At 33.7% G+C, this 16,764-nt stretch overlaps 2 protein-coding genes across 2 annotated transcripts in view; one reads left to right on the plus strand and one right to left on the minus strand.

Annotated features, from left to right (window-relative positions):
- LOC144849842 (charged multivesicular body protein 4b-like) overlaps nucleotides 1-16,764 on the minus strand; it is a 178,965-nt gene that overhangs the window by 116,674 nt on the left and 45,527 nt on the right. The window lies entirely within an intron of this gene.
- Nucleotides 1-16,764, plus strand: part of LOC144850190 (polyunsaturated fatty acid 5-lipoxygenase-like) — a 45,659-nt gene that overhangs the window by 20,134 nt on the left and 8,761 nt on the right. The window contains exon 2 of the mRNA XM_078707422.1: nucleotides 16,125-16,539. Within this exon, the coding sequence (XP_078563548.1) occupies nucleotides 16,163-16,539 (377 nt within the window). The 5' untranslated portion in view covers nucleotides 16,125-16,162. The remainder of the gene's footprint in view (nucleotides 1-16,124; nucleotides 16,540-16,764) is intronic.

Consider the following 16,764-nt stretch of genomic DNA (forward strand, 5'->3'; position numbering starts at 1 on the left):
ATGATGGAGATAGCAGAGGTAGACTGCACAGAGAGACAGACGTTACACGACACATGGATGATGGAGTCTACCTAAACTATCACGTGTTGCGCTGCACAAACGATCGACGACTCGACAGCCGACGGTCGGCTATTTACCGGGATTGTCTATTTTTCGATAAGGGTGCTCTTTTCAGATTAAAAAAAAACATAGTATCTTCAATGAATGATCTTATCGAAATCAATATTTATGCGTTATGCATTTTAGGCTCCAATAATGTAGTTTCATATTTTACCCTTAATAAAGTTTCCTCGTGCGTGCAGTGCGTCAGTAGAGTAAACAAAACAACATTCGGGAAATGGTAGAGTCTAACGGGGATTTAGCTAAACACACACGTGCATTTATTGTGGACTATATAAACAGCAAGGCCGGCTTCTGTGTTGTTGGGTAATAAATAATCGAGCCGGGATGGTATAAATTTCTCCCCCGACAGAAACACCTTTTCCCTGTGCTTTGGCCTATATTATCTGCACGTTCAACAGCGATACGAGTGTTCGTTTGCTAGAAATATTTTTAGCATATAGGCCTACGACGTACCGTCGTACATAATTTTGTAGGCCTAGGCCCCTAGGCCTGCGCTACTGCACTTTCGCACCTCTTGAGCATACCCAATTTAAAAACATTCACCCGCTGCGCGGCGGTGACCGTGAAAGTCTTAGGACACGATTTTCGCGTGGTACGGAAGCCACCAGCCAAGCGTAAAAAAATAACATAGCGTTCAGGGGATTTCAGAAAACTGTAAAATGTTTCTTATTAAATTGATAACTGCATGAATGCTGTATGATTAAAAACAATTTGAACAATTGTTTTGATCATATAAAATACAACAACAATTATTTTTTAAAATCAAATATACAGTGATTTAGGCATGGCTCTCTTTCCCCAAATGCCTTACAAAAACGTTCAGGGTACAGTGTATAGACCTATTGACATAGATAAATTAACTAAAATGTTTTTACCATTATATTTCAACAATTTTTAATTTTGGCTAATGACCGATTCATTTGGCTAAATAAAAAAATTGAACTTTAGCCATTTTGGCTATAGATAAACTGATTTGACTAAAAAAAATATTTTGACTTTCGCCAAATGGCTAAACAAAATGAAATGTTAGTGCTACCCCAGAAAAGGATGAATTTTAACACCACCACCCAAGAAGTATTTTTAGCAGAAACAGGGTACTAAAAAATAGTATAAAATATATCATATTTGTATACCATATTGCTTTATACCATATTTTGAGCAGTTGCAGCAGAAACATAACACTACCTGAACATACCCTATGAGGCTGTCTTTGTTTATAGTATTAGCATGTTATCAAAATCCATTGGTCCTTGATGTCTGTTTTACTCATGCCTGGCCCTCCATCATATTATAATTAACTGCATTCTTTTGTTTTTGTACTACAGTATTTTAAATTGGTTTGTCACTTTTTGTGTGACACACATTGGTGCTAAACAGAATGAAACAATCCTTGGTATGTTTTACCCATGCCTGGACCTCCATCATGTAACTAATCCCTTGTGTTTGTACTATTAATTTATTTATTGGTTGTCAGAATGGTGCCAACCAGAATGAAACAAATGAGGAAAAAAAGGTTAAAATACAAATAACAAAGCATACCCTAAAAATGAATACACTATCAATAAGAGACACTGTAATCAGGGTGTCAACAAAATAAAACCAATTAAAATACAAAGTACACAAAATCAAACAAAATCAATCAAATAAACAAAATACAAAATAATTCATTATCAATGAGACACACTGTCAGTGAACCAAAATAAAAAAAAATAGGAAAAAAATTAAAGTTAAAACACAAATAGCAAAGCATGCCCTGTACATCATTAAACAAAATCAATCTTGAAGTAAACAAAACACGATTTGACAATTTATAACAAATAATAATTAATGTAAACAATATTTGACTTGTACTGACCCAATTTAACTTAATATAACATGATTAGAAAAGTCCAGTTTGAGTTTTATATTGGTTTATCAAATAGTGAGTTCAAACACTAAGCCGAAGTGCACTAGTGTATTACACTGTGTAACATTAACAGGGTGTACAATGACAAAATTATCTTTTGGGATCTGTAGGCATTGAAACATTGATATTATTGTGGTTAATGTCTCAGGATGTATAAAATACCATAAGTGATAAATATTTCATTCAGCTGTGTAAAATGAAAACAAATTGAGCTGAATCTTTTTCTTAGGCCTTGTTCAGAACCATGGCGTTTAGAGTGTTTAACGTACGACAATAAACAAAATATGTCTGAACAGATGGGGGAGGAACGTACAACGCGTCGCGTTGAGTAGCATATACTCCTCGCCGATAAATCTGAAGAACTGAAAAGCGTGTATTTTTTTTTTCTTTATGTTAAGATAGAAAGTATGTTAAAGCGAGTTCAGTGGAAAGAATCTGAAATTCGCGACTTTCACTGTGGGGAAGCCCTGAATATAGGGACAAAATAGAAATAAGAAATTGGAGGACCACCAATATAAAGAATATTAGAGTGTACAATAAAATACCCGCGAAGCTATCGGAACTTGGCCATCTAAAAAAGAAGGCACCAAAATATCCAAACAAAAATAAAAGGTTTGAGGTGCGTCTACAAAGTAGTTTAAGATAAATTAAATAAGTCAGGGGTCTAGTAACTATTTAGTTAGTACTGTTTTTTCAGTCCTATCCTAGACTATATTTTTAATCTAATTTTCAAAACTATTCCATTTTAGTTCAAAATGAACTAAATGGCGACGATTGAGTAAAAGGTGATCTGCACACTTCTCCGGATACATTATTTGCGTTGGCTGGTTTAACTCCATAATAGTAAATAATCCTGGATTAATATTGTTGTTTAAACACCATTGTATATTTATATTTTTGAAATGCCACCTAAAAATCCAGCAAGATTTAAAAATGGAGGATACAAATATTAATATTGAATATGCTCATCGTATTGGTAAAATTATGAAGGATAAGCAGAGGCAAATTATTGCACGGTTTTTATAAATTATACAGAACTGAAAAAAATATCTCAAGTGAAAAGCTTAAAGGCCCAATTGTGTAAAGAAATGCACGTGTTAGAAGATCTTCCTCATGCTGATTTAATGAAGAAGCGAGCTCTTCGGGATGTCATGATTAAAGCATTCAATGAAGGAAAGAAACCAGTATTTCAAAAGGGTGAACTATATATTAACAGTGTTTTTTACAGAAGTCCCAATATTTAGAATTTATAACTTATAATAGAAGTTACTTTATGTTATTGTTACACATATTTTGTTTTTTTACTTTCTTCATTATTAAATGCCTAATCTTTATCACTGTAAAACACCAATTAATGTCTACGTTGTTATTGGCATTTATTATCTTGTATGTATGTTATAAAATATTGTGGAAATAAATGAAAAAGCATATTGTCAACAAACACCAAAAAGTGAAGGTTAAAATACAAATAACAAAGCATCCCTAAAAATCAATCATTTAGGTAAACACAAAAATAATACATTATCAATAAGACAAACTGTCTGTCATAGGAAAACAATTAAAGTTAAAATACAAATAGCAAAGCACACCCTGTACATAATTAAACAAAATCAATCTTCAAGTAAACAAAACACACAACTAGATTTGAACTCATCACTACGGACGAGTTAGGTTATCCGCAGCCCAAAAGCCACGTGCACGTCATACGTTAGAATATTACGCACAGAAAAACGATTATGCTATTGAAAAAAATGTTAGTGCGCTCTCTATTTTGCGTCACGTCAAAGTATATACAGTATACACTATATACTGTATACGTACTACATACAGTTCAGAATAGGTGAAAATTTAGTGACCAAAGTTAATGACGCTTTTGACCATGATGACGTCATCACAATTTTAAAAATGGTAAATCATGTGAAAGATAATTGATTGACCTAGACAATATAAAAAAATGGAGGGCAATAGAATACGGGTAATTGGAGATGCGCTCTATTAAATGTGATGAGCTATGACGAAAGAGACAAAAATCCTATATTTTATATTCGAGTGGCCATACGATGACGTCACAATGTCCGGTTAGCCATATCGATTCATTATTCAATATCAACAACTTATCAACTTCCAGAATCTGTAATTTTAAAATATTTCACCACGTAGTTTAGAATCTATGACTTTTTTAAAAAAGGCATAATTTTCACGAATTTTTGAATTTTTTTATCAAAAACGCGCGCGAATTGTCCAATTCTACGAGCTCGTATGACATGATTTTAAGTCAAAATTGTTTAAAAGTTGGTAAAATTACTAGAAAAGGCTGGAAAAACAAAAATCAAGCAAAAAGAAGGTGTTTTTGCGCTAAGTGCGCACGCACGCGTAAAAAAATTGCGCGCGCGTGGGAATTTTTGACATGCTTAAAATGCCATGAAACGCGTAGAAAGTTGATTAGAAATTGATTTTTCGCATTTTAAAATTTTAAACGGGTCGTGCGCGCGTAACTTTCTGTGAAACATGCCATTTTTAATCCATAGAAAGTTTGCGCTTGATATGACTTAAATTTTCACTAAGTTTCAAAACAAAATGACTTAAGTCACATTGCGCAACTCTAAAATCATAAAACGAAGTTTCTTGCACATCTACAGCTACAGGTCAATCTTATGAAAAAGTTATACAATCATATGTTGCCCAGAATTAGAGATATGCGACCAACAAAATTCGTGGAAAGAAAGAAGAAAATAGAAACTAGATTTGAACTCGTCACTTTGACGAGTTAGGCTATCGCCCAACGCATCGTAACATGCACATGTTATTTATTATGCTTAGTCTACAATAGGCTGCACTACAACGATTGTAACGAACAGCTGGAATACAACACAATCGTTTAATAAGTGTCAACAGTTGACGGTATTAGCATTGTAAACGGTTTAGTTGACGGTTATTTTTTATTTTACACCACTCACGTTTATTCAATTGTTTGAAAATGATGACTTTTTCAAATTAAAAAAAAAAGTTCATAAGTCTAAAGAGGAATTGTTTTAGTAATAGAATATTGAAAATTGGAAAAAAATTGATAACGTTTACGCGGTATGCGCTCTATTGAATGTCATGAACTGTGTCGAAAGAGACAAAATCCCTATATTTTACATTTGTGTGGCCATACGATGACGTCACAACAGCCCAGAGGTAAAAATTTTGCATGCATTCATATCTACAACATATCTGCTTACATATTAAGTTAAAAAAATTAGGGGTCACCAGACATCCTGGAGAGCTATAATCGTTTCAAAATAGGCATATTTTTACACAAATTTGCATAAAATTACCAATTTTCAAGCGCACGATTTTTAAAGTTTGACGTGCACGTGTGTCATTATTTTGCATTCGTAATTCATCAAATATGAAAGAAATATATCATAAAATTATGAAAAACAATAATCAAGCGCAAAAACGGGCTTTCTAAGCTGCGTACGAGCGAAGTGCGCAAAAGCGCGCGCGCAACGCAAATTTTTTTGAAAAATGTGAAATGCTTAAAATGTCCTGAAACGTGTAGAAAGTTGATTAGAAATTGATTTTGAGCATTTTTAACTTTCAAAGCGCGCGTACGCGCGATTTGACCAATGTTCAAAATTTTGCTGATACAGGAAGATGACCCTTGACATGAAGCATACGTGTGTCAAGTGGTATATAAAAATAGCTATTGGTTTTCAAGTTATAGTCAATCTAAGAATTTCAGAAAATCGCGCGTAGTTACGCTACGCGACCATATTTTCATTAAACCAAAGTTTGTTGCACAACTACATATATACGTGCATCTGCTGGCCAAGTTACAACATAACAGCTATTGCCAATTTAGAGATCTGCTGCGCACAAAAAATGAGCAGAAAAAATGAAATCTTTGACAATAACAATAGGCAGGGCTGAGCGAACCCACTTGCCCGACGCCCGGGACAAGTGTTTTTTACGGTCGGACAACCACACGGACAATTGATAAAGTGGTTTCATAGGGAAAAGAGTGTTTTTTAAGCTATTTTATTTAGTGAATTGGATAATAACAAAAACATCCTCTCTCCGTACAGAAGTTGTAGAGTAGGAGGCCTAACTTCTAGAGTATGGATGGCCTCCTGGGGCCTGAAGAGGAGGTATTTTTCTCTCTCTCCATGGTGACGGTCTAGGCCTAAGCTTTAATTAGTATTGGGCCTAGCCAGCCCTACATTAATTAGGTATTATTTTGTTAATTAATTATGCCTGGACAAAATAGAAATTATTTTTATAAAAAAAATACCTAGCTAGCCGGCATAGCTGCAGTACTAAAGATCAATTCACATGTATGACTAGGCTATGATACGTTTGTATTTATTAATAGACACCACAGTTTTTTTGGTAATTCAATTCTTTTATTTTTTATTTAACTACTATTTATTAATTAGGCCTACAGTACTCACAATGTTTTGTTAATAAAATAAAACCTAAAAATGACCGTTATTTTTATCAAAAGATTGGGCGGCCTAAAAAAGTCTAGGCTAGGCCTATAAACTGCTGAATTTTAAATAGACAATAAACACTTGCGTGACATTTGTTGACACAATTTTACGCCTATTGCGCAATAAAGAGGGACAAGTAAATTTTTTTCTCGGACAAGTGAATTTTGTGCAGGTACTTGTCCTGGGACAAGTGAAAGAAATTGAAATTCCCTCACCCCTGATAGGCTATCGCTCTACAAAAAGCGATAACAGCCTAAAAAAAAGAGAAAAAAAAAAAAAGATCCTGACAATAACAAGGGGTTATCCGCCAAGTGCGGATAACCAATAATAAAGTGCAAAAATGTAAAGTAAAATGCAAAAATAAATTAAAAGTAAATTTAAAGTAATAAGGTCATTTATATAAATAGAAACCCAAAGAAGTGGCCATATGTTGTTTGCAATAATAAAGTAAAAAATGAACGTTTTTCACCTTTGACTTGCTTACTGTATGTTCTGTACTAAAGTAATAATTACTTTGTTTAAAGATGTATTGTCCCCCCCTGAAAAAATAATTATACAATTTTTTTTAATATTCCATTTTAATGCAACATAATAGTTTTATCCACTTTGACCAAAAATTGGATTGAACAAAATTTTATTTACCTGAAAAAAATGTAATTTAAAGCAAAAAATGGTCAAATTGGCTGCCAGCCAATGGATTTTGGTTGAATTTAACCATTTATTTTGTAATTTTTTTTCGTTTTTTTTCCTATGGAAGTGATGAACTTTATTAAAACTACAAAATAACATATTCTAAGTCTGATTTAATTAATCTTCATTTTTCATGTTTTTGGAGGACAATATATCTTTAATGCTTTTTATAACAGCGACAAACTTCATAAATTATTAATGCTGCATCTAAAACCTGCTTAACTAAACATAAACACAAATCAAGCAAACAGTACTGTATCCAATAACTAGGATAATCCATCTATTCATTTACAGTATTTTCTTACAACTTTCAATACTTTATTTGTCCAAATTATTTGTCGCATTTATTTGGTTTAAACAGGGCAGGGTAATTTCATTTTAAAAATAACCAGTTAAAAACGGTGTGAATAAATTGGATGCCAATAAATTAACCTAATTTCTTGGGAGCAGAATTTTTTAATAACCAGTTTATTATGGCAGCGCAAAAATAATGGTTAAAAACACCCATTCAATTGCTGTGCAACTTTTAGCTTCAAGAAAATGTCCTTAGTATTATTTGGTTATCCGCAACGAAGTTGCAGGATAACCTCTAGTGATTGTACGAAATCATCATCATCATCTTTTTTGTCATCTTCTTTCTTTCTGTATGATTTTTGTGTAACGCTTTTCTCTAAAACTTGCAAACATAACATTTTGTTAACTATCTTAACATATTGACATTTACGTAACGTCGTCAAGCGAAGCTTTTCATGACGTTTACAATTGCGCAACGTGACTTACGCGCGATTTAACGATTTTCTCGTATTTAACATAGGTCGAAAACCAAATAACATTTCAAATTGAAACTTCGCAAAAGTTTAATTTATATCATGCGCTAACTTTCTGTAGAAAAAAAATTGCGTGTTTTACACAAAGTTACGCATGCACGCGCATTAAAAATTTCAAAATGCGCAAAATTCATTTCTAATCAACTTTCTACGCGTTTCATGTCGTTTTAAGCATGTAAAAAATTCCCACATGTGCGCAAATTTATACGTGTGCGGTGCGCACGTAGCATTAAAAACATATTTTTTTCATGTGATTTATGTTTTTCCAGCCTTTTCTAGTAATTTTACCAACTTTTAAACAATTTCGACTTAAAGTAACGTCATACGAGCACGTCGAATTGGCCAATTTGCGCACGTTTTTGATGAAAAAGTTCAAAAATTCGTCAAAATTAAGCCTTTCTTTAAACAGTCGTAATTTCTAAACTGCACGGTCAACTTTTTGTGGATGACATTTTCTGGAAGTTAATGAGTTGTAGATATCGGATCATGTATTAATATGGCTAACCGGACATTGTGACGTCATCGTATGGCCACGCTAATATAAAATTTAGGATTTTTGTATCTTTCGTCATAGCTCATCACATTTAATAGAGCGCATCTCCACTTATCCGTTTTCCATTTTCACCCAAATTTTGATATTGTCTAGGTCAATCAACTGTCTTTCGCATGAATTAGAAATATTTTAATTTTTTTGACGTCATCATTCCTAAAAATTTAAATTACGTGTGGCATTATTTTCATCTTTACAGTAAATTTTAATCTGTTATAGCTCGTAAGAATAAATCTGGATAATCACGATTAAAACGTTTTCTGGAAGCTATTGGATTGTAGATACGAAATCATGTGAAAATTTTGCCAATCGAATGTTTTGACGTCATCATATGGCCAGTTAAATGAAAAAAGTCGTATTTTCATCTTTTGCGTCATAATTCATTACATTTAAAAGAGCGCGCATCAATATTTCACGTATTCAAATTTCTTTTGCACGTTAATATGTTGTTGCTGAGATAATATCCTTCCGAAATTGCTATCTTTGTATTTCATTTTGATGCCGTCGCCATGTTAAAAATTGCAATAAATAGCGGGTCCCGTAATTTCACCTATTCTACACTGTATGTGATATGGATACAGATTATACGGCGCTACTGCAGTTTCGCACCACACTGTTATATCTTCGATTTCTCACCCAAACTTTCTTTTTTCACACTCACAACATAATATTATGTAACATGTTTATACGATTCGACCACTTACGAAGTAATTTTTTTTTAATAACAATACTTTTCAAAACATTTTAAACGATACTGAACTCGCTGTCAACACACTGCAAAAATGTTCGCCATCTTATATTTATAACTTAATTGCCAGAATGTATGCTTCATTTTCCCCAAAATATGTAGAAACTATAGAGGGCAGTGTTATAAAATCCGATTACACATATATAATAATAGCCTAGGCCTATTTAGTTTTGAAAGGCAAGAAATGTTTTCGGCTGTCGAAATAGAGGTTAAATTAATACTTCATTATTAGTATTATTATTCAAATAATATTTAAATATGGTTTATGATTTTTAAAAAACTGAATTGTTTTAAAAAAAATAAAATGTTATATGTATGGACTCATATCGTCGCCGTTTTGATATGTAACAGCTGGTTCTTTATAAAAACCACACTCTGCAGTTTAAAAATAAAAACAGAAAATAAAACATACATTGATTTCTGGCAATTTTCTGATTCTAAAATGGCCACAGTTCAATCGAAGTATTCGAGGAAAAGGAGCTGTTTTGAAAGGCATTTTTTATTGTTATAAAGGTAATATAACGGTGGATAAATCATGGGAACATGTTACATAATGGCAAAATTGTATGATGTGGGGGTGAGAAAAAAAATTAGGTGAGAAATCGAAGATATAACATTGTGGTGCGAAACTGCAGTAGCGCCGATTATACTGTGTATACTATATATGAATCAAAATAATAGAATTCAGCAATAAAAACATATCATATTCTTCAGTTCAGGTCATAATGCCAACGTGAACACTTCCTTTTGTCCTCAACCTATCCCCTTAATGTTAAAAGGTACGTCGTTACACGTTCATGTTGCACCACTTGCGCGGCGGATAACCAAACTCGTCAAAGTGACGAGTTACATGTCTAGTTTTCTTTTTTAATTTTTTGAATTTCTGTCAAAAGTTATGGGTAATTATGCAACATATGCTTTTTAGGTCCCTTTTTAGCAAAATAAACTTAGTAAGACTTTTAGGAGTCAATGGGTTAACTAAAGAAAATACAACAAATATACATTGCCTTTCTTTCAAACATCTCAGACTCGGAATAAAAATATAATAATGTCAAACAGTACTTACCTTATTATTTACACAGTAAGTAATTACGGAGGCATTTGTTTATTTTGTACTCACAAGACTCAGGCCGCTAATACTTATAGTAGCCTAGCTCTGACCATCATGTCTTCCATAGCATCAAAACACCGCCGTCCTCATCTTGCTTGCCATTTTTGTTCCCACCACCTGTTGTAACTATACACTCTCTCCGAGCTCAATCATCTAGGCCGGACCTCGCTTACATTTATACAGGGATATTATTCATTATTGCTAGCTAGCAAAAACTGACTTTCCCCAAGAATTCCGTCTTCCAGTCCTCTACTAAACACCTAAGGAGCTCCTCATAATTAATAGTACTCTCACTTTGCAAAAAACAAAACAAACAACTAAACTCACATCGGTAGTCGGCCGCGCAGACTGCAGAGTGATTGACCTCGCGAATCGAGCATGGTATTTTTTAATGGGTACAGATATAGGGAGGAATGAAGCTTGCTGGCAAAGCTAAACAAAACAGATGCACCAATCAGGTGCACATGCTCTTCGATGTCAAATCTATGATCCAGTCTTACCAGATGACGTCATTACAAACTACTAACCAATCCCAATGTGCAAGTGAATTTTCCTGTATTTCTCGATGTACATGATGTGATGTTTTTCGTGAAGATTGTTAATATGGACACATTCATTTTTTTACACTTTGTTTTAAATAACTGTGTATTGTGGTAACATTTAAACTTAAATGTGTTTTGAAAAACAACATATAAACTAAAAGTACAACTAAATTTAAAATGTATATTGTAAAATATTTATTAAATCAACTGCTTAATATGAAAATCATCAGAATTTTAGCTTAGTAAAGCCACAAAATAAAATTGATGAATACATTTTTAAATTGTTCATTGTATTAGAGAACATTAAAATAAAATAATAAGATTATAATAGAAACAAATTCTGTAGATATTTCTATCGATAGCAGACAATTATAATAATGACAATAAGACCACGGTCAAGTCAATCTACAGTATTTAGAACTAGGAAGTCCTTTGTTGTGTTGTAAATAGCATTCATATGTATAATTCAAATGTTCATCGGTAACACTATACAGTAATTTTTGTTTTGAATTTTAATCATTTTTAATCGTTTTATTAACGGCATTTTAACATTGGCTTATTAACCTATTTTAACATTAGCCTATGGCGTTTGTGCAATTTGATGTATCTTTTCTTGAAGTTGTATTCCAAGCAAATGAATTTCCATTTTAAGTGAACCAATAAAATGTTTTGAATTTTGAAGAGGAAGAGGGGCAGCAGTCACGATTTTCGGTAAGGTAAATTGAGCCTGTGACAAATAATTGTTCCAGTGTCTAAATATAGGCCTAACCTAATTTATTATACAGTATTATGTTTGATTTATTATAAATCATTCGATAACACGTATAACGTCTTCAGTGACTGACACCAGACATCGCACCACCACCAGGTCAGTGTCCTGTTGGCGGCGGCGGGTTAAAATGTTAAACACAAAGATAAAAGCAAGATGCATAATTAGGCCACCAACCATGGGAAAAAACAGTCTGATCGAGAGTGAACGACGAAAGCATGCATGGCCCAAGATAAACATAACACATGCATGCACCAATCAGGACACTGTATGCTCTTCTTTGAGGGGTCATCAAAAGTCAAATCTATCGAGCCTTACCAGATGACGTCATTACAAACTAATAACCAATCACAATGTGCAAGTGAATTTTCTTGTATTGTTGGTGGTACTTCTACATGATGGTGATGTGACGATCGTTAATTAAATATGGACAAATTAGGGTGTGTATACTTTGTTTTAAATACCTGTGTATTGTGGTAACATTTAAACCTAAATGTTTTTTGAAAAACAACATATAAACTAAAAGTACAACAATTAAATTTAAAATTGATATTGTAAAATATTTATTAAATCAACTGCTTAATATGAAAATCATCAGAAATAATTGTGGGTCAGCATTTGAAGTTGACGAATCATATGTAGATATTTAATGATGGCGTCAACTGTAGGTCTTGTTTTTGGGTCTTGCTGTTGGCAAAGACTACTAAGGGTTGACATATGATCACTGCCAATGGTGTTTGCAATTTGGTTAATGACGTTTCCAAGTGCATACACATCCGTCGCTATGGAATCATGGGCTGCATGCAGTGCGCGTTCTGGTGCGCGCGATGTCGGGATATTTGTTTACAAATTCTACTGTATCTCCTCCCATCTGCTGAAATACTTTGTTGTACATGTTTCCTGGCCTGGGCTCCTTAATGGCTGATACCATCCCAAAATCTATTATTTTTGCGGTTGTCTTAAAACCATTATTGTACACAAGTATATTTCTTGATGCCAAGTCATTGTGTATTAATCCTAGACTATGCATTTTCTTTAATCCTTGGGCTACGACCAGTATAATGTCAATTAATTCGATGTCATTGAAGTTGCCAGTTTCCAGCGCATCTCCCTGTGGTTGTTTTATCTTCTCCTGGTGTTGCTACATATTCCATGACCATCTTATACTTTCCTTCCTTTCGAAAAACTCCACACACTTGTGGAAATGTTGAATCATTCTCAAGATATTTCATGATCCGTGCTTCAATACACAGTTTCAACCACGTTTTAACTTTTATGTGTGTCCTCGTGGCTGTTCAGATATGCAGTTTTCACAGCCACCATTTGATGACTTATTTCCATTAGGTCCACACGTCCATAACTTCCGCTTCCAAGTTCTTTTAAAGGAGAAGTTGGTATGATTGAAGAATCTATATATGGTACGTATTGAGGCAGAATGCAATCGAGATATTTGAAAGAGGCATTCATATGAATACTAAATTGTCCAGAAACAGACGAATAGCAGCTACTGCTATTGCTTGCTAATGACATTCGTCCAGGTGCTGATGAATAGCCATTGCTATATGCCTCTAGAGGTAGGCCTAGACCTACTGGAACAGACTTTGTAATCATTGGAGTTGATGTCTTGTATGATGTCCTGCCAATGCTGTGATGCTTGAGAGAAGACTTAGAATCAGGTTTCTGATTTGTTGACAGACGAGTCTGATTGTCATCATCTCTGTTGCTGGCACTGCTAGCTTTCGTCTTTTCATATGGGACATCGATGTCGTCATCTGCTTTGACACAAAATAGCGCAAGGACAGCCGTCCAAATGCGCTTAATCATGGATCTACGCTGATGTGATCCAACGTTCTGTCCAGATCTGTAATAATCATAATATTCTCTAAAATAATTGTTTCATTAAAAAAATGCTTTGAAATTAAAATGTCAATACGCGTTTAGTATTAACATTAGACCTACAACTAGAAAATTCTTAATTGATCAGATGTTTTGCCCTACTCTGTCTGTCTAATAACTGTGGTCCTGGTGGGACTACTTAAATCAACGACCTTAGCTCCCAGACACAAAATATTTAGTTTTTTAAGTCTTGCTCACCTTGTATCAGATGTTGGCATTGTATTTTTCAAATAAAACAAATGATGTATTCGAAATCAGTATAATAAGTAAGTTGTATTGAAGAGCAACAAAAATTAATACTTGCTTTTAAAAGTTCAATGGACGTTTGTTATATTTCGTTGTCACAGTAGTACCAAAGGAGCGTTGTTATGACACATGAGGCGCGTGCGGTGTGCGAGCAATTTCCATGGCGGCAAACATGCGCGCATTATGTGAGTACTCCACCTCCACCAACCCTGCTCAAAAGCTGCACCCTTGAATTAAATTTAAATGTAACAGGCCTAGTATTTTAACTGACACCGTGTCATAGACATGTAGCAATGGTTCTAACGATTACAATTCTATAGATAGCAGACAATTATAATAATGACAATAAGACCACGACCAAATCAATCTACAGTATTTTTGTTGTAAATAGCATTATGTATAATTAAAATGTTCGACGATAACTTTATACTGTAATTTTTGTTTTAAATTTTATTAAACGTATTTAATAGTATTATAACATTATTCTATAGCGTTTGTGCAATGTTTTCTTGAAGTTTTATTGGCTTTTATTGCCTTAGCCAAAATGAACTTCCATTTTAAGTTGAGTAATAACATTTCTTGAATCTTGAAAGAGGAAGAAAATCACGATTTTCGGCAAGGTAAATTGAGATTGGGCATTGTATTTTTAAACAAACCAACAACCATCCATGCTACATCCCCGTGAAATAGATTTAAATGTATTCAGGTATGGAAGGCACTCACCGCCAAAAATACAATTAAAAACATACAATATATTCGTGGATACAACGTACTCGCAGAAACGTACAATATACTCGCAGAAACATACTATAGGCCTTCAACGTACTTGAAGAAAAGGAGAACAAAAAGACATGCACAAATAATAATATTAAAATCAAGGTTACAATAAAAAAAAAAGCCACTCCAACAATCCTTCCTCCCACCTACCCCCTTGAAAATGATAATGCAAAAGATAGGATCATCAGAAGTTAGAAAGAAAACCTTATCCATACCCCAGTCCCCTAGATCCGCCACAGTTCACACACCAGAGGATTTGCACAGCACGAGTTTTAGGTCATCATGTAAGACCCGTATATACCCGTAATGCACCGTACCGTACCTAAAACCATATCAACGAGGACCCGTAATCTGCTTTAGAATATTTTATTGTGCAACAAACCACATTCTTTTATTTTGCATTGTTTATAAAGCTGTATTGGATATCCCAGAGAGAGTTAACCGGTGTCAAGCTTAATCAATTATTAACTCGCGCGGTTTATACTTTTTAGCTTTATAAGTAGACTTCAACAATTATTCTACATAAATTCCGTTCGACTTGACGACAGGTATAGGTTAGGCCCTATTTATTACATTTTAACAAAGTGAATGAATCTACTTTTTTCTTGTTTTGAAACACTAAACTCATTACTAACCAAATGTTTGTTTACTCCAGAAAAAATAAACAAGAAAAAGCTGTAAAAGTGTATTGCGTTTACAAAACATCCACGCTGCGAAGTAAAGTACATGTTGCCTGCGATGCAAAATGTGTAAACGAATTGAACTGATCGAGTTGCGCATGTAAATTCATATTTGAATTTTTCAATACAGGGAAATTAATTACTTACTCTTAATTGTAGTTATTATATTCACTATTTTAGTAAAAAATGATGGGTATGGTAATTGTATTCCTGTCTTGTGAAAATGAATAAAACCAAGCAAAATATCGAGGTTATCAATCACGCTCACGTATAAAGGCCAAGAATTCATAATACTGTTGTAAAAGACTAAATGGCAGTTTATACGTAACAGTATTATTAACTGTATGACTCGTGTTTATTTTACACAACTTTCTTCAAATAATCACAGACCTCAAATCCTATCTTGTATCTGATGCATGACAACGGTACGAGGATAATATACTAAAATTGCCAGGACCTTGTGCAATATCTCTTTTTGACTATTATATACGATAACCTCTTAATATTCGCGAGGAGGTGTCTTGTGATTAAACAAACTTCGCAAGAAATGTTATCATTTATTTGTGAAATAATGACAGACATCACGAAATGATGACAGACGTCATCTGTTGCCAGGTTTTGATATCCTCTTCAACAATAATTAAAATAAACATCGTACCATAAAATAAATAAAATAACCTGTAAACGAGCATTGCTGCTACCAGCATTTCATCTCAATCATTGTAAATAAGTAACGAAATAAATGAAAAGTTCAACCACTTTCTGGCACATCAGTTGTGAGTTAGGTGCGTTTCTCTTCGTATCTGCATTTCTTCAAAGATGGGAGGCAAGGAATCAAAACAATGCCAATACGAAGTTGTTGTTAAGACAATCGACAAAAGGTTCGCTGGTACAGATGATGATATTCTACTAACGTTGATAAACTCAAATGGAAAAAAGTCGAAAGCCTTTAATCTCGATGTCCAATATCGAGATGACTTCGAAGAAGGGCAACGGAACACATTTGAGTTGACAGAAATTCATGACTTTGGTTCGATTGAGAAAATTGAAATAACCTTGAAGAGAACAGTAATAGGTGCCATTTGCGGAAGGAAAGATTACTGGGGTTTGGAGTGGATTTTGATTGCTGATAAAGTTGAGAGGAAGATATACGAGTTCCCTGTAAACAGATGGATGGTGTCAGGTGAAACAAAAAGGTAGTCCTAAATCAAATACATTATCTAATTAAGAAAGATGAAAGACAATTTTCGATGAACAGAAATTGGTAGCGACATTTCACACAAGAAATTCTATATCGTCTTCATAACAAATACGAAGACATTTTTGATGATTTTATAAAATGCGTAGTAGTACTACATTAAACTAACGGAAAATGAAGTAGGCCTAAGTAAAATATCTTAATCAGTTAAGTAAAAGGGGAA

This window comes from Antedon bifida, chromosome 8, assembly GCF_963402885.1.
Source record: "Antedon bifida chromosome 8, ecAntBifi1.1, whole genome shotgun sequence".
NCBI classification, from domain to species: domain Eukaryota; kingdom Metazoa; phylum Echinodermata; class Crinoidea; order Comatulida; family Antedonidae; genus Antedon; species Antedon bifida.